General features: G+C 47.6%; 1 protein-coding gene across 1 annotated transcript in view; it reads left to right on the top strand.

The window, feature by feature from the left end:
- The window catches only part of LOC139276218 (cell adhesion molecule DSCAM), a 699015-nt gene that overhangs the window by 484509 nt on the left and 188172 nt on the right, over positions 1–26334 (top strand). Inside the window, exons 11-12 of the mRNA XM_070893864.1 lie at positions 945–1144; positions 23742–23838. Of these exons, the coding sequence (XP_070749965.1) occupies positions 945–1144; positions 23742–23838 (297 nt within the window). The remainder of the gene's footprint in view (positions 1–944; positions 1145–23741; positions 23839–26334) is intronic.

The following is a 26334-nucleotide window of genomic DNA, read 5'->3' as shown; positions in this document are numbered from 1 at the left end:
CAGCAACGATTGTTTCGGGGTGGACAGTTGCAATTTGGGTGAGAAAGAACCACCCTAACCCTAACCCAGCAAAGTTATTTCAGTTCCCTCCCTTCAAAATATGTATACATTTGTTTAGTACATTGTCTCGCTCTAAAATTACTTTCCGAGTTATTTTGAAAGTACCCTGTCCAAAATAATCCCTGCATTTGTACTTTATTTTACCTGGCCCCAATGTCCTTTTGTGTGCTGCGCCGATTTCATTAAGTTACCAGAAGGTTTTTTTTCCGAGGCTTTATGGTAGTGTGCGCCGCGCTGAAAAAATCGTGGGCGGTCAAAACCGCCTAACTGCAGAAAACGGCGCCCGAGCCTGTTTTCACTTGTGTCTGCACCAAAAATGCTTAAACTGGCATACATGGTCTGCGCTGGCGTACAAATGTTGGCGAAAATTGGAAACTGAGGATTTGACGCCAATCATGGCAAAAATAGGGGCCTATGTCTCTCTACCTCCCCTTCCTCCTTTAAGGTGCTCTTTCAAACCCGCATCTCAACTGCCCTAATATCCCATTATGTGGCTCGATGTCAAATGTTGTTTTATAATGCCATTGTTAAGCGCCTTGGGATGTTTATCTCGTGGAACAAGCCATTTTCGGTGAATGTGTTATCAGGTGATGTTATGCAATAGGGATTTACAAATAGCGAGAGTGAAGTTTAAGCAGGTTACATGGTCATTGATTTAAGTGGTTAAAAAGAGTTGGTTCAAGTACATTTCCTGACGGACCAGTGATTAATAGCTGCGAAGTACCTTGGGATGGTTTTCTCTATTAAAAGCACCAGGTAAATGTGTTAGAAGGTGAATTTCTAATCATCGCAGCCCAATATTTGCACCCTCCAAGGGAGTTGCGGTTCTAACTCGGCCCTTGACCAAGGCTCAGGTTGACCAGCGTGTGCTTTTGTTTTTGCAGTCCCTGCCATGATCACGTCATACCCAAACACCACCTTGGCAACCCAGGGCCAGAAGAAAGAGGTCAGCTGCACTGCTCATGGAGAGAAGCCCATTATTGTCCGCTGGGAAAAAGAAGACACCATAATTGACCCGGAGCGCATGTTCCGTTACATTGTGTCCACCAAGGAGATCGGAGATGAGGTGGTTTCCACATTGCAGGTACTGTTTACAACATTTACAAAGAAAGGCTGGCTTTATTTTCTCACTTACGGACATACAAACGTACAAAATTGAGGGGTAGGAAAAGTCCAGCTGGTCCATCAAACCAGCTACACACCATGATGGCCAGACACTAAATTTCTCCTCATTTACCCTCTGGTTCTTTTGCCAATTACCTTAAATCTGTGTCCTCTGGTTACCGACCCTCTTGCCAAAGGAAACAGTTGCTCCCTATTTACTCCACCCAAACACCCCCATAATTCTGAACACCTCTATTAAATCTCCCCTTAACCTTCTCTGCTTTAAAATTCCCTGCTTCTCGAGTCAAGGTAAGCCCCAATCCCACAATATTTAACCCCTTTTCTCCACAATCCTCATTAAAATCGGTAGACCTTCTGTAGTGATGAGATAACGCATCAGTAAATTGTAACAGGAGCATGGTGTGATTGACTGCTGAGTGCATACTGTGCCTTTAAGTGTACATTATTCCTTTAAGTACCACAAGTAAAACTAGCCTCATCCAGTCCTCAACAGAAAACTGCCCCAGATTGGTAGTAATTTGGCAGCACTCTCTCGGAGACACCCAAGTGAAAGCTGAATAGAAAAATGTTCCACACAGACAAAGGGGAAAGGCAGGTTTTTTTATTTTAGAGTGGCTATAGTTGAAGCGTGATTCATCTATCTATCCATCTATCTGTATGAGTGTAGGAAGATATGATTGTAGAAAATGATGATTGGTCTAAGCCTGGGGTGTTTGAATTTTTCTGTGCATGCAGTGCATACTCCGGACCGTTGGGACCTATCCCAAAGTTTAAATTCTTGTTCTGTTAATTTGCATATATTCCTAGTTACTGATTTATGAATTTATCATGCATTGAGGCATCTCCATCATCATAGGCAGTCCCTCGAAATCGAGGAAGACTTGCTTCCATTCTAAAAGTGAGTTCTCAGGTGACAGTATAGTCCAATACGGGAATTACAGTCTCTGTCACAGGTGTGGCAGACAGTGGTTGAAGGAAAGGGTGGGTGGGGAGTCTGGTTTGCCGCACGCTCCTTCCACTGTCTGCGCTTGGTTTCTGCATGCTCTCGGTGACGAGACTCGAGGTGCTCAGCGCCCTCCCGGATGCTCTTTCTCCACTTAGGGCGGTCATAGAAACATAGAAACATCGAAAATAGGTGCAGGAGTAGGTCATTCGGCCCTTCGAGCCTGCACCACCATTCAATAAGATCATGGCTGATCATTCACCTCAGTATCCCTTTCCTGCTTTCTCTCCATACCCCTTGATCCATTTAGCCGTAAGGGCCATATCCAACTCCCTCTTGAATATATTCAAGGAACTGGCATCAACAACTCTTTGCGGGAGAGAATTCCACAGGTTAACAACTCTCTGAGTAAAGAAGTTTCTCCTCATCTCAGTCCTAAATGGCTTACCCCTTATCCTTAGACTGTGTCCTCTGGTTCTGGACTTCCCCAACATCGGGAACATTCTTCCTGCATCTAAGCTGTCCAGTCCCGTCAGAATTTTATATGTTTCAATGAGATCCCCTCTTAACCTTCTAAACCCCAGTGAATACAGGCCCAGTCGATCCAATCTCTCCTCATATGTCAGTCCTGTCATCCCGGGAATAAGTCTGGTGAACCTTCGCTGCACTCCTTCAATAGCAAGAATGTCCTTCCTCACATTAGGAGATCAAAACTGAACACAATATTCCAGGTGAGGCCTCACCAACTACAGTAAGACCTCCCTGCTCCTATACTAAATTCCGCTAGCTATGAAGGCCAACATACCATTTGCCGCCTTCACCGCCTGCTGTACCTGCATGCCAACTTTCAATGACTGATGCACCATGACACCCAAGTCTCGTTGCACCTCCCCTTTTCCTAATCTGCCGCCATTCAGATAATATTCTGCCTTTGTGTTTTTGCCACTAAAGTGGGTAACCTCACATTTATCCACATTACACTGCATCTGCCATGCATTTGCCCATTCACCTAACCTGTCCAAGTCACCCTGTAGCCTCTTAGCATCCTCCTCACAGATCACACCGCCACCCAGCTTAGTGTCATCCGCAAACTTGGAGATATTACACTCAATTCCTTCATCCAAATCATTGATTGTATATTGTAAATAGCTGGGATCCCAGCACTGAACCCTGCGGCATGCCACTAGTCACTGCCTGCCATTCTGAAAAGGACCCATTAATGCCAACTCTCTGCTTCCTATCTGCCAACCAGTTCTCTATCCACATCAGTACATTACCCCCAATACCATGTGCTTTAATTTTGCACACCAATTTCTTGTGTGGGACCTTGTCGAAAGCCTTTTGAAAGTCCAAATATACCACATCCATTGGTTCTCCCTTGTCCACTCAACTAGTTACATCCTCAAAAGATTCTAGAAGATTTGTCAAGCATGATTTCCCTTTCAGAAATCCATGCTGACTTGGACCGATCCTGTCACTGCTTTCCAAATGCGCTGCTATTTCATCCTTAATAATTGATTCCAACATTTTCCCCACTACTGATGTCAGGCTAACCGGTCTATAATGACCTGTTTTCTCTCTCCCTCCTTTTTTAAAAAGTGGTGTTACCTTTGCTACCCTCCAGTCCATAGGAACTGATCCAGAGTCGATAGACTGTTGGAAAATGATCACCAAAGCATCCACTATTTCTAGGGCTACTTCCTTAAGTACTCTGGGATGCAGACTACCAGGCCCCGGGGATTTCTCAGCCTTCAATCCCATCAATTTCTCCAACATAATTTCCCATCTAATAAGGATTTCCTTCAGTTCCTCCTTCTCACTAGACCCTCGGTCCCCTAGTATTTCCGGAAGGTTATTTGTGTCTTCCTTCGTGAAGACAGAACCAAAGTATTTGTTCAACTGCTCTGCCACTTCCTTGTTCCCCATTATAAATTCACATGAATCTGACTGCAAGGGACCTATGTTTGTCTTCACTAATCTTTTTCTCTTCACATATCTATAGAAGCTTTTGCAGTCCGTTTTTATGGTCCCAGCAAGCATCCTCTCATACTCTATTTTCCCCTCCTAATTAAACACTTTGTCCTCCTCTGCTGGATTCTAAATTTCTCCCAGTCCTCAGGTTTGCTGCTTTTTCTGGCCAATTTATATGCCTCTTTCTTGGATTTAACACTATCCTTAATTTCCTTGTTGGCCACTGTTGAGCCACCTTCCCCGTTTTATTTTTACTCCAGATATACAATTGTAGAAGTTCATCCATGTGATCTTTAAATGTTTGCCATTGTCTATCCACCTTCAACCCTTTAAGTATCATTTGCCAGTCTATTCTAGCCAATTCACGTCTCATACCATCAAAGTTATCTTTCCTCAAATTCAGGACCATAGTCTCTGAATTAACTGTGTCACTCTCCATCTTAATAAAGAATTCCACCATATTATGGTCACTCTTCCCCAAGGGGCCTCGCACAACAAGATTGCCAATTAGTCCTTTCTCATTACACATCACCCAGTCTAGGATGGCCAGCCCTCTAGTTGGTTCCTTGACATATTGGTCTAGAAAACCATCCCTAATACACTCCAGGAAATCATCCTCCACCATATTGCTACCAGTTTGGTTAGCCCAATCTATATGTAGATTAAAGTCGCCCATGGTGACTGCTGTACCTTTATTGCATGCATCCCTAATTTCTTGTTTGCTGCTGTCCCCAACCTCACTACTACTGTTTGGTGGTCTGTACACAACTCCCATTAGTGTTTTCTGCGCTTTGGTATTCCGCAGCTCCACCCATACAGATTCTACATCATCAAGCTAATGTCCTTCCTTATTATTGCGTTAATTTCCTCTTTAACCAGCAACGCTACACCACCTCCTTTTCCTTTCCGTCTATCCTTCCTGAATGTTGAATACTCCTGGATATTGAGTTCCCAACCTTGATCACCCTGGAGACATGTCTCCGTGATGCCAATTGTATCATATTCGTTAATTGCTATCTACGCAGTTAATTCGTCCACCTTATTACGAATACTCCTCGCATTGAGGCACAGAACCTGTAGGCTTGACTTTTTAACACACTTTGCCCCTTCAGAATTTTGCTGTAATGTGGCCCTTTTTGATTTTTGCCTTGGGTTTCTCTGCCCTCCACTTTTACTTTTCTTCTTTCTATCTTTTGCTTCTGCCCCCATTTTACTTCCCTCTGTCTCCCTGCATAGGTTCCCATCCCCCTGCCATATTAGCTTAACCCCTCCCCAACAGCACTAGCAAACACTCCCCCTTGGACATTGGTTCCGGTCCTGCCCAGGTGCAGACCGTCCGGTTTGTACTGGTCCCACCTCCCCCAGAACCGGTTCCAATGTCTCAGGAATTTGAATCACTCCCTTCTGCACCACTCCTCAAGCCACGTATTCATCTTAGCTATCCTGCAAGTGCTACTCTCACTAGCATGTGGCAGTGGTAGCAATCCTGAGATTACTACCTTTGAGGTCCTACTTTTTAATTGAACTCCTAGCTCCCTAAATTCAGCTCGTAGGACCTCATCCCGTTTTTTACTTATATCGTTAGTACCTTTATGCACCACGACTGTTCACCCTCCCCCTCCAAAATGTCCTGCAGGCGCTCCGAGACATCCTTGACCCTTGCACCAGGGAGGCAACATACCCTCCTGGAGTCTTGGGCCAGAGATTCCCAGGTGTCGGTGGGGCTGTTGCACTTTATCAAGGAGACTTTGAGGGAGTCCTTGAAATGTTTCATCTGCCCACCTAGGGCTTGCTTGCCATGTAGGAGTTCCGAGTAGAGTGCTTGCTTTGGCAGTCTTGTGTCAGGCATGCGTACAATGTGGCCTGCCCAATGGAGCTGGTCGAGTGTGGTCAGTGCTTCGATGCTGGGGAGGTTGGCCTGATCGAGAACACTGACGTTGGTGCATCTATCCTCCCAGTCCCCTTCAAAAAATCGGACAAGTCCAACTGCAGCAACTACAGAGGAATCTCCCTGCTGTCGTCTATTGGGAAAGTCATCGCTAGAATCCTCCTCATCTGTCTTCTCCCTGTGGTTGACGAGCTCCTCTCAGAGTCACAATGCGGATTCTGTTCACTAAGGGGTACAAAGGACATGATCTTCACTGCACGCAACTATCAGAGAATTGCAGGGAAACAGCACCAACCCTTGTCCATGGCCTTCTTTGACCTCACAAAAGCCTTTGGCACTGTCAACCATGAGGGATTATGGAGCGTCCTCCTCCGTTTCGGCTGTCCCCCAAAAGTTTGTCACCATCCTCCGCTTTCTCCACGACAACATGCAAGCCATGATCCTGACCAATGGATCCACCACAGACCCAATTCACTTCCGGACCGGGGTCAAGCAATGAGGCAACAGGTTTTCCAAACCTCCAAGCCCACACACCTCAAACTGGAGAAACCACAAAATAAGAAATATAACTACAAAGATGGCTGCGTTGCCTGGGTTACGAGGGCCCGATGGCCAGAGTTCAAGGGCTGCATTTTGCACAGCCCTGCTCGACGATAACCATGTGATATGATTAGGCATGAGGTCACATCAACAGAATCAATTCACAAGCACACAAAATCTGCCATTTGGTTTATGGTCCTGCTTCTTGTAATATTATTAATCATTTCTTCCCCCTCTGTCTCCCATGTACCTACTTCACATCTTTTAAAAAATTATTTTGCCTACCTGTTCCTGCTGCTCCTGTCATCCTTCTCATTGCCTATTGTCATCCCTGGGCCCCAGAGTTGATCTCACCCTCACTATCAGCCCAGACGTATATCTGAGTTCTGAGTATTGTTTTCCGCCTTTAACTTTGAAATGATTTCAATGATTTTTTTTCACCCTCCCACCCGGCCCCGATTATATTACTCTTCCTTCACCTCAATGCTCCACCTTGCCCTGTAGCCGCTAACCTGGCGTTATTCTGGAGCCAGCTTCCTTGGTGATCGCGAGCAATGTCTAGGGAGCTTTAGTTACACCGCGGAAAGCTGTGCGAGCTGTGATGTCAGTGACTTGGCGACAAGGGTGGCAGTAACCCTGTGGGGGGCCCACACATAGAGGGCTGGGAGTCACATTGCTGTTTGTGGGAGTTTGCTGTACACAAGTTGGCTGCCGCCTTTCCCACATTGCAACAGTGACTACACTCCAAAAGTATTCCGTTGGCTGTAAAGCGCTTTGAGACGTCTGGTGGTCGTGAAATGCGCTATATAAATGCAAGTCTTTCTTTCTTTTTATTGCAAGGTTTTTATGGCAGAGGATTGCTGGGAAATAGACCATAATCTGCACATTAAACTGAATTACAGTTGACTGGGAGTGTGATACAGGGCTCTGACACAGTGAAGAGCTTCATACGGCGTCATGGTAGAATAACTGAGGCAAAATTCCTCAGGGGTTATTTTGATGAAACAGTGAAAACTGATGCTGAATGGGTGCTATGCTCACAAGTCGCACCTGCTTGAAAGTCTGGTTTTAGCACGCAGTTTGGGGCCTAGTTGCTTATTATCATGATCTGAACGTGCCTGGCGGTGCTAAATCAGACCTCTGCAGGTTAAGCACTCAAGAGCTGATTAGACACAATTTTCGTGGAGCAGTGTATGTGGGAACCACGTACCCACCTCCAGTGTAGGGGTGGAGTGGGAAGGCGAACACACAACGGCACGTTTCAGGATGGCTCAGGGACTGAGTGAGAGGGTCCTGGTGGAGGAGATCCAGAGGAGGAGGGTGGCCCGGTACCCGCAGCAGTGGGGGAAAGGAGTCTACCTCGCCCTCCTGTCCCCCTCTCTCCTGCAGCAGCTGGTGCTGCTCTGCCTGGCCTCATATCCTCCTCGCATGCCTCCTGCAGACCAAGCTAGATGCCCATGACCAAACTCACCCTTTCTCTTGGTGACTGCTATAAGGTGTCCAATAAGGGAGAACCGCACAACACTCACTCTTCTTAGGTGAAGTCTTCAGAGAATTTCCGGGATAAATTAAATAAAGTGTTGGTGAAGCCTTGACACACATTGTCCCAGAAAGTTTCCTGATATGTTTCAAAAGTCCTCTCAGACCATCACTGAATCAAGGCTGACTTATTTTTGTGAATTTACCCCCCCCTAGTGTTTGTTGTGGTGGATACTCTGCGTTGTCGCTGCAGTTTTTCAAGCCTTTGCAACAAAGCAAATTTAAGGAGTACTGGTAGACTGGCTCCAACAGTACCACGTCCCCACAACCAGGTGCCCAGATCAGAAAATTGGAAAACACCTTTAAAATAAAGCAGAAGAATCCAAACCGAGCCTCTCACGTCTTTAAAATTCTCAACCTTGATTTCAAATCCCTCCATGGCCTCGCCCCTCCCTACCTCTGTCATCACCTTCAGCTCCACAACCCCCCGAGGTATCTGCGTTCCTCTAATTGTGGCATCTTGCCCATCACTGATTTTCTTCGCTCCAGCATTGGCGGCCGTCCCCACAGCTGCCGAGATCCTAAGCTCTGGAATTCCCTCCCTAAACCTCTCCGACTTGCTACCTCTCTCTCTCCTTTAAATAGTTCCTTAAAACCCACCTCTTTCACCAAGCTTTTGTTCACCTGTCTTAATTTCCCCTTATGTGCCTCACCATCAGATTGTGTCTGATAACGCTCCTGTGAAGCCTCTTGAGATTTCTTTAAAATTTATTCATTCACGGGATGTGGGCGTCGTTGGCAAGGCCAGCATTTATTGCCCATTCCTAATTACCCTTGAGAAGGTGGTGGTGAGCCGCCTTCTTGAACCGCTGCAGTCCGTGCGGTGAAGGTGCTCCCACAGTGCTGTTAGAGAGGGAGTTCCAGGATTTTGACCCAGCGACGATGAAGGAACGGCGATATATTTTCTAGTCAGGATGGTGTGCGACTTGGAGGGGAACGTGGAGGTGATGATGTTCCCATGCGCCTGCTGCCCTTGTCCTTTTAGGTGGTAAAGGTCGCGGGTTTTGGAGGTGCTGTCAAAGAAGCCTTGGTGAGTTGCCGCAATGCATCTTATAGATGCTACAAACAGCAACATTAAAGGTGCTATAGAAATGTGAGTTATAGAAACATAGAAACATAGAAACATAGAAAATATTGTTGTTAACGACAAAAGCTGAGAACAGCAAGCTGTAGTAAGAGCAGGAGAAACACGGCTGGGATTTGCCTTGATCAAGTAGAAATTACTTGTGCTCACATCAGAGCCCATCAGCATCTCACATCTTCTGTCAGAAAACACCCCTTCTTACCTTGCCAAATATTCCCTGTCAACTGAAAGTCTCCATGTAACATTAATGCTATCTCTCTCATCTGATGTGCTCTTTGTTCCAAGGATCCTGGACTGTAAGAAGCAATGTTCTGTGGTTATAGTGACAGATAAAAGAAAATTAGACAAATCGTGAGGCACTTACCAACAGTAAATTGAGGCTCATAAAAGATTATGGCCACGCTGTTTCAATTCAGGTACTTAAAGGTACTTTTGCAACCATGTACAGAGTGACCTTTTTCTTACCTACCACAAAATATTGTATCTATTATCTTTGCAATAGAACTCTTCAAAGGAACAAGTGCAATGAGCCATTTAATGAGTGTGTTTGTAATATAAAGGGACATTGCCATTATGGAAAAGTATTTAGCAACATCAACAACAACTTGTATTTCTATAGCACCTTTAATGTAGTCTTCTTCTTTCGTATGGTAGCAGCAAAGCAAATCAAATGTCTATACCTACAGATATCCAGGCCAAATCTTCCGGTGTAACAGTGTGGATATCTAGTAGGCTGCCTGCTAATTCCCTCTGAGAGCAGTGCTCAATGATGTGCTCCAGGGTCTGATTTGGAGCTCCAGTCGCATGATGGGCTTTAATCTTTCAGCTATAGAGAAGGTGGCAGCATCTACCATGACCGGTTCTGAGGCGGTTGATGGTTGTCCCCTGTTTGCGAGGAAGGTTTGATCCTTCAGGTTGTAGTGTGGGGTTCTCCATAAGGAACCCATTCCGTATGTCGCAGTTCTTCCAAGCATTTCGCCGTCGGTCATCAAGGCAGAGGGGAGATCGCTGAAGGGCTTCGGCGACGGTCCAAAATGGCCCTCTAGATTTGAGGTTGGTGATAGGTTGTTCAAGTCGGCCTGGATCGGCATGTCTTTGCTGGTGTCATGGTTGTATTCTTGGGAGACTGCATATTTGCACAGTAAAGCATCACAAGGCACTTCACAGGAGTGTTATCAAACAAAATTTGATATTAGGACAGGTGACCAAAAGCTTGGTAAAAGAGCATCCTAAAGGAGGAGAGAGACGGAGCGGTTTAGGGAGGGAATTCCAGAGCTAGGCACCTGGTAGCAGGGCCACCAATGGTGGAGCGATGAAAATCAGGGATGTGCAAGAGGCCAGAATTGAAGGAGCGCTTGGATCTTGGAGGGTTGTGGTGTTGGAGGAGGTTACAGAGATAGGGAGGAGCGAAGCCATGGAGTGATTTGAAAACAAGGATGAGAATTTTAAAATTGAGGGTTTGCTGGAGCAGAAGCCAATGTAGGTCAGTGAGCTCAGGGGTGATGGGTGAGTGGGACTTGGCGCGAGTTAGGATACAGGCAGCGGAGTTTTGGATGAGCTCAAGTTTACAGAGGGTGAGGGGTGGGAGACCAGCTGGGAGAGAATTGGATTAGGAAGCAGTTATCCTGGTGACAGAATAGAAACATAGACAAAGAAACATAGAAAATAGGTGCAGGAGTAGGCCATTCGGCCTTTCGAGCCTGCACCGCCATTCAATAAGATCATGGCTGATCATTCCCTCAGTACCCCTTTCCTGCTTTCTCTCCATACCCCTTGATCCCCTTAGCCGTTCAATGTTCATTGAATTGGATGATTGCATCACAAAAGAGTCTGGAGCAGGCATGTGACCCAAAATAACATGTAGTTTTTCCAAACTCTCCTCCCTTATCTAGTGTTGCCAAAGGTCCCTCTTTAAGTGGAAAACATCCTTGTTAAAAATGTCAGAGGTGAACCCAACTTTATCAGCAGGAAGCAGACTAGTGACAGCAGAGCGGACTGAAATTGAGATTCAGTCAGGTTGAAGGCAACTAAACTTCAGCATGTTCAATTCCAAAATTAGTCTCATTCACCCTCACCTCCAGCACTACCTTGATACGTAGAGGCAAAGTATTATTCCTATCGATTGCCATAACACAACATATCAAAGCATTTTATATTATGCTATTATCACTAAGCTCCCATAGTAAAAAATAAAAATGTAAGTGACCTATCTTTACCATAACTTGCTGGCAACATTCTTCGGCCTAGAAATTCATCTCGGGTGGCGTCACAAAACAGCGGTATCAGATCGGCCGCCCATTATAGTCAGCACCTGAGACTCAGTCCCTTGGTGGTCAGTACCAGGCGCTGCGTACAATGAGCGGCCTATCTGATACCGCCCGTTTCACATTTTGATATATCCAGGTGCTGTAAGACCTCTTTATTCAAAAGTAACGTGTTAAATATTGTGTGTAAATTATCTAATGTACGGAGGTCAGGTTTTCCATCAGTGAGAACGCTAGGTCACCAGAGAGGCCGCTGCCAATTAAATGGCTCAAAGAACTTTGATGTGAGTCGGGGATTTAAGTTAGATAAAGGCAACAATGAGATGACAACAACAACAACAACTTTTATTTATATAGCACCATTAACATAGTAAAACATTTTAAGGACCTTTACAGGAGCATTATGACAAAAAATTTGACATTGAGCAATATAAGAAGAAATTAGGGCAGATGACCAAAAGCTTGATCAAAGAGTTAGGTTTTAAATAACATCTTAAAGGAGGAAAGAGAGGCAGAGAGGTGGAGAGGTTTAGACAGGGAGTTCCAGAGCTTGGGGCCTTGGCAGCTGAAGACACGACCACTGATGGTTGAACGATTATAATCAAGGATGCTCAAGAGGGCAGAATTAGAGGAGCACAGATATCTCTGCGGGTTGTGGGGCTGGAGGAGATTACAGAGATAGGGAGGGGAGAGGCCATGGAGGGATTAGAAAACAAGGATGAGAATTTTGAAATTGCTTAACCAAGAGCTAATGTCTTGATGAGGAAAGCGAGGTAGAGAGGTGGAGAGGTTTAGGGAGGGATTTCCAGAGCTTGGGGCCTAGGCAACGAAGGCACGGCCACCAATTGTTGAGGGATTATAATCAGGGAAGGTCAAGAGTGCAGACATCTCGGGGGGTTGTGGGGCTGGAGGAGATTACAGAGAAAGGGAGGGGCGAGACCATGGAGGGATTTGAAAACAAGGAGAAGAATTTTGAAATTGAGGCATTGCTTAACCGGGAGCCAATGAAGGTCAGCGAGCACAGGGGTGATGGGTGAGCGGGACTTGGTGCGAGTTAGGACACGGGCAGCCGAGTTTTGGATCACCTCTAGTTTACAGAGGGTAGAGGGTAGAAAGCCACGAGTGCGTTGAAATAGTTAAGTCTAGAAGTAACAAAGGCATGGATGAGGGTTTCAGAAGCGGATGAGCTGCGGCAAGGTCGGAGATGGGCGATGTTATGGATGTGGTAATAGGTGGTCTTAGTTATGCTGCAGATATGTGGTCGAAAGCTCATTTCAGGGTCAAATATGACACCAAGGTTGCAAACAGTCTGGTTCAGTCTCAGACATAAATTGGGGAGAGGGATGGAGTCAGTGGCTAGGGCCAGAGTTTGTGGCGGGGACTGAAAACAATGGCTTCGGTCATCCCAATGTTTAATTGGAGAAAATTTCTGCTCATCCAGAACGAAATGTTGGACAAGCAATCTTACAGTTTCGAGACCGTGCAGGGGCCTGAAGTAAAACATTGCTAAAAAGACCACATGCAAAGTGTAATGGAAGAGATGTTAATGTCATTTTAATTCATTCTTGGGGTTTTAATTCAAATTGGGATTCAACTTTGGTAGCTCCAAAACACGACAGCCACTAATGTTTGGAGGACAGAACACATATGTGTCCCTCCACCAGATCACCTACATGGGCCTGTCACTGGACTATATCCTCTGGAATTGAGGTTCACATTGCTGGATTATTCATAATTGAACGGATGCTCTACCTTCGGTGATTGAGTAACTGCTGTGTCACTGGACTACCTGGATTTGAATAGCTGCTATTCCCGCAGAAGACTCAGAATCAGATATATGCCATCACTCCACCACCCAATGATTGCTCTGGAACTGGGCTAGCTGGGATTGATGGGTGTCCTATCACCAGGCCCACATGGAGGCTCAGACCACACACTGGGCATGCTGACAGTAAATGGATCCTCTGCTGCATGATCGCTTGGACATCATCATCATAGGCAGTCCCTCGAAATTGAGGAAGACTTGCTGCCACTCTAACAGTGAGTTCTCAGGTGACTGAAGAGTCCAATATGGGAATTACAGTCTCTGTCACAGGTGGGGCAGACAGTGTTTGGAGGAAAGGGTGGGTGGGGAGCCTGGTTTGCCGCACGCTCCTTCCGCTGCCTGCGCTTGATTTCTGCATGCTCTCGGCGAGGGGACTCGAGGTGCTCAGCGCCCTCCCGGATGCTCTTCCTCCACTTAGGGCGGTCTTGGGCCGGGGATTCCCAGGTGCCTGCCTGTTTGGACATGAGTGTGCGCTGTCCCTATGCCACTCCAAATGAAAGAAATGATCGACCATCTTATGGGGTGGGATAAAGATTTTTTCTGTGCGCTATTTATAGAGAGAAATTATAAACATGTTTATGAAAAATTGGTTATGATTTACTAGAAGTAGCGCAAAGGGCCAATCTACTCCCCTGATATCGAATGGGTGCTTTGTCATTTGATCTGGAGACCGTCTATACCTGAATCTATATCACGATTACAGATTAAAAGAAAAACAAGAACATGGGAACATAGGAACCCAAGTAGGTCTTTCAGCCCATTGTGCCGGTTCCGCCTTGTGATTAGATCATGGCTGATCTCTACCCCAACTCCATTTACCCGCCTTGGTTCCCTATCCCTTAATATCATGTTAAAGAAGAGACTAACTGGCCCATCAAAATTGTGAGGCTATTGGGGTGGAACCAGTACCATTTAACACAAAACAATAACTGCTTTTAGGTCAAGAAGACACCAAACATTCTCAAATTTAAAAATCTTTATAGCATCGTTAGTGCCTCCAGGGGGCGCTAATGGGGCACAGGACAGTTTCTGTGTGGGGTGGGGGGGGGGGGGCGCTACCGGCTCTCGGGAAATTGCCCGGGAGGGTTGCGGAGGCATTGTCACGGCAGTGCCGTGCCCCGCGGTTAGCACCCAGAACAGCTGCGCAACCGGCGATGATATCATCACCGTGCGCGGTGACCCCTCACCGCCCCGACCCTTTACCGGTCCACGGGAGAAGTTGCCCCATGGGCCATGAGGCTGGCGCGGGCAGATATCAACGCCAGATTTGCAGGTCGTGATGCTGGCAGATATCCGCTCTCGGGACGCTGATTAAAGAGGAGGGCGCCAGCGCCACACAGGCCGCCATATTTTTTTGTCGGCCGACTCTCGGGTCGGTTCAACAATAGCCGGCCCTTGCGTGGTCCGGGCTGCCATCGTGGAGCCCGGCACTGCGCCCTGGGTGCTGGGCCGGCAGTCCGGTCGCACGCTGCCCTGGTGGCCCCGTGGCGGCCATCAGAGGCCGTGCAGAGCGCACAGCGGCCTTCCTCTTCAGTCGAACGGGAGGAGTGCTGAAGCACGTCAGCGCTGTGCCGAACATCCGCGTAGTGCTTGACTCACCACCCCAGTAGCGCCCCAAGACCCACCCCAAAGGAAGTGGAGTGCGGGAGATTGCATTCCACTTCTATTGAGGGGCAGTAAGTATCGGGGGCGGGAGTTCCGCGCCGGACTTTAAAAGTCCCGGCCCCGCTAGGTTACCGCACTCAATTGGGCCGCGGGACAATTTCACCCCCCTTCGCCCAACTGTTTTTAAAGAAAAGAGATCAACAGCCAAGAAGACATCCTCACTGCTATTCGATCCAGGTTGACTGCTGTGCACGATGACAGCATCACTGAAACTATTGTCCCTGGGGTATTTGATTGGATTGCCTGGGAGGGCAATTGGATCTATTGGATCTGCCATGAGAAAGTCAGGACAAAGAGCATTTGCCTTAGAGTGCGTTAGACATGCTACAAGTATCGGTATGCAGAATCTGGAGTTTTTGGAACATCTGTTGGTCGATGTGTGTATCTGCGGGAAGAGACTGTGTGTCACAAAATGGTGATGTTCAAATAAGGAGTGCAGGACATAAACAGAAAATTTAATACAATCATAGAATATGACAGCACAGAAGGAGACCATTTAGTCCGTGCCTGTGACAGCCTGATGAAAGAGCGGTCCAATTTAATCCCACACCAGAACTTCTTCCGCATAACCCTACAAATTAGCCCTCTTCAAGTACCTGTCCAATTTTTGATGGAATCTGATTCCTCCACCCTTTCAGGAAGTGTGTTCCAGATCTTAACCATCTGTGTGAAGATATTTCTCCTAATTTTCCCTCTAGTTCTTTTGCCAATTATTTTAAATCTCTGACCTCTGGTTACTGACCCACTGGTCAGCTTCTCCGGTCAGCTTCTCCTCACTTGCTCAATCAAAACCCTTCAGACTTTTGAATACCTCTATGAGGTCTCCCCTTAACCTTCTCTGCTCTAAGGAGCTTCTCCAATCTCTCCTCATAAGTGAACTCCCTCATACGATGGAGATCTCTGCCTATTCATTCCATAAACCACCATAGTGCACCATCCATTTGTCACTTTTAACAGAAATGGAGCCCTTTGCAACAGTCTGTCAGACTTTCACTTGGCAAATCCCAGCCACACTCACTATTTACTGCCCATTGAAGGCCAGTTTTTTGAGAATACAGCATTATCCTCTGGCTAACATGTAAATTCTGAGTGCTGAGACCAGTTTGTTAGATATATTCAAAAGGGAGTTAGATGTGACCCATACAGCTAAAGGGTTCAAGAGGTATGGAGAGAAAGCAGGAATGAGGTACTGAAGTTGCATGATCAGCCATGATCATATTGAATGGTGGTGCAGGCTCGAAGGCTGAATGGCCTACACCTGCACCTACTTTCTATGTTTCTATGTTTCAAGCACAATGACACAGTTACAAAAGCAAAATACTGCAGATGCTGGAAATCTGAAATAAAAACAGAGAATGCCAGAAATACTCCGTGGGTCAGGCAGCATCTGCGGAGGGAGAAACAGGGTTAATGTTTCAGGTCAACGACTCTTCGTCAGAACTGGAGATGTAACAGGTTTTTAAGCAAGTGTAGGGGCAGGGAAAGAGGGCAAGGGGAGGAAAGAAGAAGAGGGAGGGTCTGTGATAGGGTGGGAGGCAGGAGAGATTAAGAGACAAAACAGATGATGGTGCAAGGCAAAAGGAGATGGTAATGAAACAACTGCCAGGGGAAAGGAAAAAAAATATATAAAGAAAATAGGGGTGGGGGTTACAGTCTGAAATTGTTGAACTTTGTGTTGACTTGAACTTGATGTTGAGTCCAGAAAGAAAGCATCAAAGACTTGCATTTATATAGTGCCTTTCACAACCACCGGATGTCACAAAGTGCTTTACAGCCAATAAAGTACTTTTGTTGCTGTAAAGTGCCTAAACAAAAGATGAGGTGCTGTTCCTCGAGCTTGCGTTGAGCTTCATTAGAACAGTTTAAGAGGCCGAGGATGGAGAGGTCAGAGTGGGAGTGGTACAAGGAATGAAAGTGACAGGCGACCGAAATCTCGGGGTCACGCTTACGGACTGAACGGAAGAGTTCGGCAAAGTGGTCTCAGTTTAAGTGCTTGGAATAGAGGAGCAAAGACAGGTGTAATGGCCCAGTTTGTGCTGAGTCAACTGATCTTTAGTGACTTTCACTGTGTGCGTGGAGGATTGGGTGAGGGTAGGATCGGGCGATACTCCCACGTTCCAATAGCCCAGTTGGCGATGGCTGAGCAGACGTGCACATGAAGAATGGTCAAGACGGGTCAGGTAGCAAACCGTGATGGGCAGCATGGAGCCATATTCCCAGTGTATGTCAGCACAGTCGGAAGAGGGGAGGAGACGGGAGAGAGAAGAAAAGTTACTTGTGTAAATTTTAGAGAGCCCGCTAACTCTCACTGACCAAACACGGAATCAAAGTGCTGCACCTGCTCACAGTATGATTGCATAAACAAGACATTTCCAGAGAAGCCCATAGACCAGACTCAAAGGCATTGACCTCGATATTGGGGGCCTTACTGCCTGCTGCCACCGACTGCCGCTGGGTTTTCCTGCTGCTTTCCTCTCCTCGACATTTTCCTCTTGGGTTGGAGCGGGCGGGGTGGGGGGGGGGTGGGGGGAGCACCGCCGGGAACCGCCCGCTGATGGCCTCTGGCGGCCAAGTCGCGCAAGTGGCTCCCACCCGCCGAGCTGCCAGATTGGTGCGGGCGGGAGTCGATGGGATTCAGCGCCAGCAGGGGTAAGGATCGCTGTGTGAAGGCTGTTCTTACCCCGATGCTAGGTATGAAGACCTGCAAAAGAAGGTTAGTAAACATCTTTTACATTTTTTTTTACAACGATAGGGTCCCCTGAAGATGTTCCGGTGATTTTCTTTTGTAATGTTTTTTACTTTTCAGAGTTCCCCCCTCCCTGGGCCCGACTCCATCCTCGGCCTTTGCCGCTGAGATTGAGAGCTCCCGCCCACTGCCACCCAGATTGACGGCGTAAGCGGTTATTTTGCCGCTGGCGGCACTGCCACCTCTTTTAGAGGGACCTTCATGGCAAAGTACCGCCCGGTCTCTCGGCGGCCATTGGCGGTCCTTTGGGTGGCAAATGGGCGGGCCTTGCAACTCATGAAAACCGGGGCCAATGTCCCAGAGAGGCCACAGTTTACACAAATCAAAGGGAAAAAAAACAATGACAACACAAGGAATATCCTTGTGAATATTCAAAAAATAATTAGTGTTTCTTTGATCTTTCAACCGATCGCTTCTTTTTGTTTCCCCTTTCGCTGCTCTTGGGCCATGCTATGTTTCAGCGCTATGACAGTGTCTTTTTTTATCTCTACTTTCTACCTCAATCACGCTGACAGCAAGTGGAAATTTTTTTTTTGACACGGTTACTATAACAACATCCTGTCCTGACCCCTGTCATCGCTGCTTCAGAGAGTGTCTCAGACCTTTATTTTGAAGGCTCTGACAATTTTCTCCCCATCACGGCGAGGAGAAAAGGAAAGAAAATCAATTTCACTGGCGATGCAATTAAGTCTCTCAGTTTAAATGATTAACCCTTCACGGATTTCCCACAGGCTTCAAAGAAATTCTAACCATATATGGGATTTAGGCCACAAGATAATTTTTCTTACTTCTACACAAAGAATAGAATTTTTTTTAGGCTCAGGACAGCTTGGACCATTAGGTCAAACAAGCTCATCACATTAAATGTTATTCGTGGAGGACATTTTATGAGTTAGCATTCCCAGCACAGAGTATAGAAGATTGGGGCATGGGGGGAGGAGGCGGCTGGTTGGCGGGGGATGGCGATCTGTTTGAAATGTTAAGAGGATTGGATAGGGTAGATGAGGAGAAACTTTTTCATCTGGTGGGGGAAATCAAGAACAATGGGGACATAATCTTAAAATGAGAGTCAGGCCATTTAGGAGAAAAATCAGGATTTTGTTCCACACAAAGGGTGGTAGAAATCTGGAATTCGCCTCCCCTCCCCTCAACCCAGCCCCACCCCAAAAGGCTGGGATGCTGGGATAATTGGAGCTTTCAAGACTGAGATCAATAAATTTTAGTCTGCTAAGGGTTTCAAGGGATATGGAGCTAAGCAAGATAAATGGAGTTGAGATATGCAGATCTGCCCTGATCTAATTAAATGGCGGAGCAGGCTCGGGAGGGCGGTGAACATAAGAAAAAGGATCAGGAGTAGGCCGCACGGTCCCTCGAGCCTGCTCCTCTGAATGCTGAGTGGCCTACTCCTGTTCTTATGTTCCTGGAGCAGGTGAGGTGTGAGGGACTCTGGGACCCATTCCGAGCCATTAGGGTGGAAAATGAAGCGGGCTGTGAATTGGGCGTTCGATTCCCAATATGCTCTTTGGTTGTAACAAAGCTCATCACTGGGAGAGCTGATGCTTAAAACTTACCCCTGTATTCTATTCGTTTGAATAACATTTGGTTTTAGTGGCGTGTCTTTCCAAACAGCGGGATATAAATTCACTTCATGTTTCAGTATAGAAATATTAATAGACGTTATCCTTAATTAGATGTAATCTGGATTGCCACTCACCATCACTGTCAACCTTTCTGAAGTTCTGTTTAGCAGATTGGTTCTATTTTGCTTCCAGGCAGCCTGGGGAGTGTGTGTGTGTGTGTGTGTGTATGTGTGTTTTAAAAAAAAAACACAACAATTGCACATTAATCTGCATACTTACCTCTCAACTAATAACATAGTGAATTCAGGTGGTTCTTTGGGGTGAGGGTGCAGGCTTCTGCAGAAACGTGTGAGGTTAGGGAGTCTTATGCACCATTGCTGCGTTTCTTAACTGGCTATTTGATGCACACTGACAAACAGGGTTTGTAGCGCTGTGTCGATGCTTGCTAATAAAACTTAGTGTACCCAGCAACGCTTGATACGTGTTTTGAGCTTGCCCCACAATGAATCATAGAATAGTTAAAGTACGGCAGAAGGCCGTTTGGCCCATCAAGCCCATGTCAGCTCTCATCTAGTTCCACTCCCCCGCCCTTTCCCCCTAGCCTTAATCACAATCCCGTGCCCTCTAGCTCCTGATCACTCTTTTCCAACCCAGCCCCCCACTTCCCCTCGCTCCATCGCTCTCTCTCTTAATTCCCCCCACCGCCTCCCCCTACTCCCAGCTGCTTCTCCAACAACCGGTCCCATCTTTAGTCCACCCCATAAGTAGGGGAGGGGTGCTCTCTTTGCTAGTGCGGTGGGGTGGGGCGATAATGTCTCGGAGCAGGAGCTGGTGACTTCAGGGAGCAGAGTGAGCGATACTGAGGTGAGAAATTGAAATGGTGAAGTTCTCCCAGACTGATTTCAGCAGTGTCCGGGAGATTCACGCCCCACCCTGGGCGGGGAAAATCTGGGAGGGTTGGCAAGTTACCCTACTTTGCCATCATATACACTGACCAATCATTTTCAGGAATAGTTATTGGTTGTTACAAGTGATACAATCACCATATGGTCTTTGTTCCAATACAAAAGCCCTAGTTCCCCCTCTAGAGGCAGGATGAATACATTATATTACACGACACAATCCAGAGTCTGTGTTTAGTTGAATATTGTTTTTGTAGATATAACTGATAATCATTTCTTCCAGAAAAATCATCATTGTATACACAATGGGCTGATTTTTTGCATACAAAAACAGATGGGTTGGGTTCAGATCAGGTTACAATTTTAAAATCTGAATCCCGACCCTAACCTTCCTCCATCCTACCCTCTTTCCCTTTTACGGAGGCAGGACACGGGACGGCCAGCCAGCCCGCTCCCAGGAGGTGGTTGGCAAAATAAATATTTCAATGAGGCTGGCAGCCTCTGATTTACCAGCGTTGCAGGTTTTACCGGAGCGGGGTTGGGGGAAGGGGGGTGCGGGCGGGGGGGCCTGGTGGCGAGGGGGGACTGGTTTTCCAGGCCACGGGAAAGCCGGCAGCTGAATTGAGGTGAGGACAGTTTCGGGGAGAAGTGTCCCTGGCCCCACAAACACCCCGCCATCAGACATCCACCCTACACAAAGAGGTCAGGGGTCAGATCCCCGGGGTCATGGATTGGATTCCCCGGGGTCAGGGATCAGACTCCCCGGGGTCAGGGATCGGACTCCCCGGGGTCAGTGATCGGACTCCCCTGGGTCAGAGTTGGAACCCCCCCAGGGTCAGTGATCGGACTTCCCAGGGTCAGGGATCAGACTCCCCGGGGTCAGGGATCGGACTCCCCGGGGTCAGTGATCGGACTCCCCTGGGTCAGGGTTGGAACCCCCCAGGGTCAGTGATCAGACTCCCCGGGGTCAGGGATCGGACACCCCAGGGTCAGTGATCGGAATCCCCGGGGTCAGGGATCGGACTCCCCGGGGTCAGTGATCGGACTCCCCTGGGTCAGGGTTGGAACCCCCCAGGGTCAGTGATCGGACTCCCCGAGGTCAGGGATCGGACTCCCCGGGGTCAGTGATCGGACTCTCCTGGGTCAGGGTTGGAACCCCCCAGGGTCAGTGATTGGACTCCCCTGGGTCAGGGTTGGAACCCCCGGGGTCAGGGATCGGACTCCCTGGGGTCAGTGATCAGACCCCCCGGGGTCAGGGATCGGACTCTCCGGGGTCAGTGATCAGACCCCCCCGGGGTCAGTGATCGGACTCCCCAGGGTCAGGGGTCAGACCACCCCCAGGGTCAGTGATTGGACTCCCCGGGGTCAGTGATCGGACTCCCCGGGGTCAGGGATCAAACACACCCCGGGGTCAGGGATCGGACTCCCCGGGGTCAGGTTTCGGACTCCCCAAGGTAGGGGATTGGACCCCCCGGGATCAGGGATCGGACCCCCCCGGGTCAGTGATGAGACCCCCAGGGTCAGGGATCAGAAACCCCCCCCCCCCCCGCCCAGGTGGTCATCGGGCGCCCTGGGGTTGGACATCTCCCTGTGGTTGGGCATAGAACCCCCCCCCGGGTCAGGGATCGGACCCCCCCTGGGTCAGTGATGAGACCCCCAGGATCAGGGATCAGAAACACCCCGCCCAGGTGGTCATCGGGCGCCCTGGGGTTGGACATCTCCCTGGGGTCGGGGATAGAATCCCCCCCCCCCCGGGGTCAGGGATCGGATGCCCCGGGGTCAGGGATCGTACCCCCCGGGGTTGGACACCCCCCCCAGGGTCGGGGATCGTACCCCCCGGGGTTGGACACCCCCCCAGGGTCGGGGATAGTACCCCCTGGGGTTGGACACCCCCCCAGGGTCGGGGATCGTACCCCCCGGGGTTGGACACCCCCCCCCAGGGTCGGGGATAGTACCCCCCGGGGTTGGACACCCCCCCCAGAGTCGGGGATAGAACCCCCCCGGGGTCAGGGATCGGATGCCCCGGGGTCAGGGATAGTACCCCCCGGGGTTGGACACCCCCCCAGGGTTGGGGATCGTACCCACCGGGATTGGACACCCCCCCAGGGTTGGGGATCGTACCCCCCGGGGTTGGACATCCCCCCAGGGTTGGGGATCGTACCCCCCGGGGTTGGACACCCGCCCAGAGTCGGGGATCGGGCCTGCTTGGAGTGATCCTCGCTCTGCCTGACTGGAATCCAAGCTCACCAATCAGGCTGACTTGTGGGAGGGGAACCTGTCAGGGCCAAAAGACTCACATTGTGGAATTACAGCATGCGGAGAAACCAATAATTCCGTTCCCTCCGCGCCCTCCTCCGCCTACGTAACCTGCCCCAGTAAGTACCATGGTGAAAAAAGTTTCTGCATATTAATTGTCAGTGACCTGGTGTGAATTGAGTTACAACGAGAAAGACTCAAACAGTCACAGCCCTTCAAATAGGACTGAGCACCAAATCCACTGGAGCCATCAGAATTAGTGCACAAAATGTTGCCAGAAATATTCGATGCAGTAAAATGAATTCTTGCCAGAATATCTAGAGGACAATAATTAAATTCGGGCCCTTCCACTTTGAGGAGAAACATGAGACCTTGGGACTGTTTCCACTCGAGCAGAGAAAGCTAGGAGCAGATTTAACAGAGCCTCTTAAAATGGTGAGGGTTTTGATAGAGTGACTGAGGAGGTCAGTAATGAGGGGTCATCAATTTAAAATTGCCGCTAAGAAGAATGAGGAGAGAGGCCAGGAGACATTTCTTTAAGTGAAGGGTCATTGAAGGATGGAATGTTTTATTATAGGGAGTGTTTGAATCATCTTTTAAGGCAAAATTCAATAAATATCTGAGGCAAAGGAAGGCACAGGTCTTCCTCTTGAGTTGATTGGACCTATACTCTCGGGAGTTTAGAAGACTGAGAGGAGATCTCATTTAAACATGTAAGATTCTGAGAGGGAATTGACAGGGTAGATGCTGAGAGGTTGTTTCCCCTGGCTGGAGTGTCTAGAACTAGGGGGCATAGTCTCAGGATAAGGGGTCGGCCACTCAAGACTGAGATGAGGAGCAATTTCTTCACTCAGAGGGTTGTGAAACCTTGGAATTCTCTACTCCAGAGGGCTGTGGATGCTGAGTCGTTGAGTATGCTCAAGGCCGAGATATATTGATTTTTGGACTCTAGTGGAATCAAGGGATATGGGGAAAGTGGAGATAAAGCCGAAGATCAGCCATGATCTTATTGAATGACGGAGCAGGCCCGAGGGGCCGTAGGACCTACTCCTGCTCCTACTCTTATGTTCTTATGGGAGAGTATGGGACATTGATATTACTGCTGGATTGCTCTAGCAAAGAGCTAGTACTGACACAATGGACCGAAGAGCCTACTGCAAATTGCTATTGTTCTATTGAGGAAATAGCAAACGTAGAAGTTCTGGTGGTGTGTATCTACAAGCATCGGCCTGTATTTTCTCTAACCAAATGCTGATAAATCTGCTGTCTATTTCAAATTTATTTCAAATTTCCAGCAGTGGTAGTTTTATATCTTCTTATCTCTGCCTTTTGTTCCATCTCTTTTCTCTTCAGATTACCCCAACGGTACGAGGCGATTCAGGGTTTTTCTCCTGCCATGCTATTAATTCTTATGGAGAGGACCGAGGGTTGATACAGCTCACTGTGCAAGGTAAATCGTAATGCTTCGTTACATGCTAAACATAGAAACATAGAAAATAGGTGCAGGAGTAGGCCATTCAGCCCCTCGAGCCTGCACCACCATTCAATAAGATCATGGCTGATCATTCACCTCAGTACCCCTTTCCTGCTTTCTCTCCATAACCCTTGATCCCTTTAGCCGTAAGGGCCATATCTAACTCCCTCTTGAATATATCTAACGAACTGGCCTCAACAACTCTCTGCGGTAGAGAAATCCATAGGTTCACAATTCTTTGAGTGAAGAGGTTTCTCCTCATCTCGGTCCTAAATGGCTTACCCCTTATCCTTAGACTGTGTCCCCTGGTTCTGGATTTCCCCAACATCGGGAACATTCTTCCTGCATCTAACCTGTCCAGTCCCGTCAGAATTTTATATGTTTCTATGAGATCCCCTCTCATTCTTCTAAACTCCAGTGAATACAGGCCCAGTCGATCCAGATTCTCCTCATATGTTAGTCCTAATGTTCTCCCCAAGGCAAAGTTGACTTTAGAGATTAATTGCCTCCACACATGCCCCATGCTATTCTAGCAGTCTACCAAGAGGGCCGCCTCTCACATTGCTATAGCACTTTTAACATAAGAACATAAGAAATAGGAACAGGAGGAGGCCATTTGGCCCCTCGAGTCTGCTCCGCCATTTAATAAGGTCATGGCTGATCTGATCTTGGCCTCAACTCCACTTTCCTGCCTGCTCCCCATAACCCTTGACCCCCCCATCATTCAAAAATGTGTCTATCTCCACCTTAAATATATTCAAAGACCCAGCCTCCACAGCTCTCTGGGGTAGAGAATTCCAAAGATTCACGACCCTCTGAGAAAATAAATTCTTCCTCATCTCCCTTTCAAATGGGCGACCCCTTATTCTGAAATTATGCCCCCTAGTTCTAGATTCCCCCACAAGGGGAAACATCCTCTCTGCAAAACTATACGCAGTACTCCATATGTGATCGCATCAACACCCTGTATAGCAAGACTTGCCTGCCTTTATACTCTATCCCCCTTGCAATAAAGACGAACATTCAATTTGCCTTCCTAATAACTTGCTGTACCTGTATGCCAACTTTTTGTCTTCATGTACAAGGACCCCCAGATTCCTCTGTACCACAGCATTTCGTGGTCTCTCTCCATTTAAATAATAATTTGCTTTTATATTTTCCTGCCAAAATGGATAACCTCACACTTTCCCACATTATACTCCATCTGCCAAATGTTTGCCCACTCACTTAGTCTTTTTATATCCCTTTTCAGATTCTTGTGTCCTCTTCACAACTTGCTTTCCCACCTATCTTTGTATCATCAGCAACTTTGGTTTCATTATATTTGGTCCCTTCATCCAAGTCATTAATATAGATTGTAAATAGTTGTGGCCCCAGCACTGATCCCTGTGGCTCCCCACTAGTTACAATTTGACAACCTGAAAATGACCCCTTTATTCCGACTCTCTGCTTTCTGTTAGTTAGCCAATCCTCTATCCATGATAATATATTAACCCCAACCCCGTGAGTTCTTGTCATGTGCAGTAATCTTTTATGTGGCACCTTATCAAATGCCTTCTGGAAATCCAAATACACTACATCTACTGGTTCCCCTTTATCCACGCTACTTGTTACATCTTCAAAGAACTCCAGCAAATTTGTCAAACATGATTTCCCTTTCATAAAACCATGCTGATTCTGCTTGATTGTATTATGACTTCTAAAGGTCCTGCTGCTACTTCCTTAATAATGGACACCAGCATTTTCCTAATAACTGATATTAGGCTAACTGGACTATAGTTTCCTGTTTTTTGTCTCCCTCTTTTCTTAAATAGGGATGTTACATTTGTGTTTTCCCAATCAATTGGGACCTCCCCGGAATCCAGGGAATTTTGGTAGTAAAATGTCCCAAAAAACTTCACAGGAGCATAATCAGACCCAAAATTAACACCGAGTCAAAGAAGGAGACAATAGCATGGGTCACTGACTTTCAACTTCTCAAAGGTTAATGCCCCAATCAGGGCCATACCAAACTTCTAACCCTAACACAAAGTGTTTATATTGCAACTGTATCATTTCCTCATTTCCTCCATGTAAACATTGGGAAGAATCTGAAGCCATTGTCTTTGTCACCCACCATAATCTCTGTTCCTTCGCCACACATTCCATCTTCTTTCCGGGCCACCAGCTGAAAGCTTGATCAAAGAGTTAGGTTTTAAGGAGCGTGTCGGACGGCTGAAGGCATGGTCGCCAACGATTGGGAAAAGGAAGTGCGGGATGCACAAAAGGTCATAGCTGAAAAACTACAGCGATCTCAGAGGGTAGTGGGGCTGGAGCGTGTTACAGAGATAGGGAGGGATTTGAAAACGAGGATGAGAACTTTAAAATGGAGGCGTTAGTGGACCGGGAGCCAATGTAGGTCAGCGAGCACAGGGGTGAGTGGGACTTGGTACGAGATAGGACATGGTCAGCCGAGTTTTGGATAAGCTCAAG

The sequence above is a fragment of the Pristiophorus japonicus genome, chromosome 11, assembly GCF_044704955.1.
Source record: "Pristiophorus japonicus isolate sPriJap1 chromosome 11, sPriJap1.hap1, whole genome shotgun sequence".
Taxonomy (NCBI): Eukaryota; Metazoa; Chordata; class Chondrichthyes; family Pristiophoridae; genus Pristiophorus; species Pristiophorus japonicus.
The sequence above is the reverse complement of the archived record's forward strand: the minus strand, read 5'-3'. Positions and strand labels throughout refer to the sequence as shown.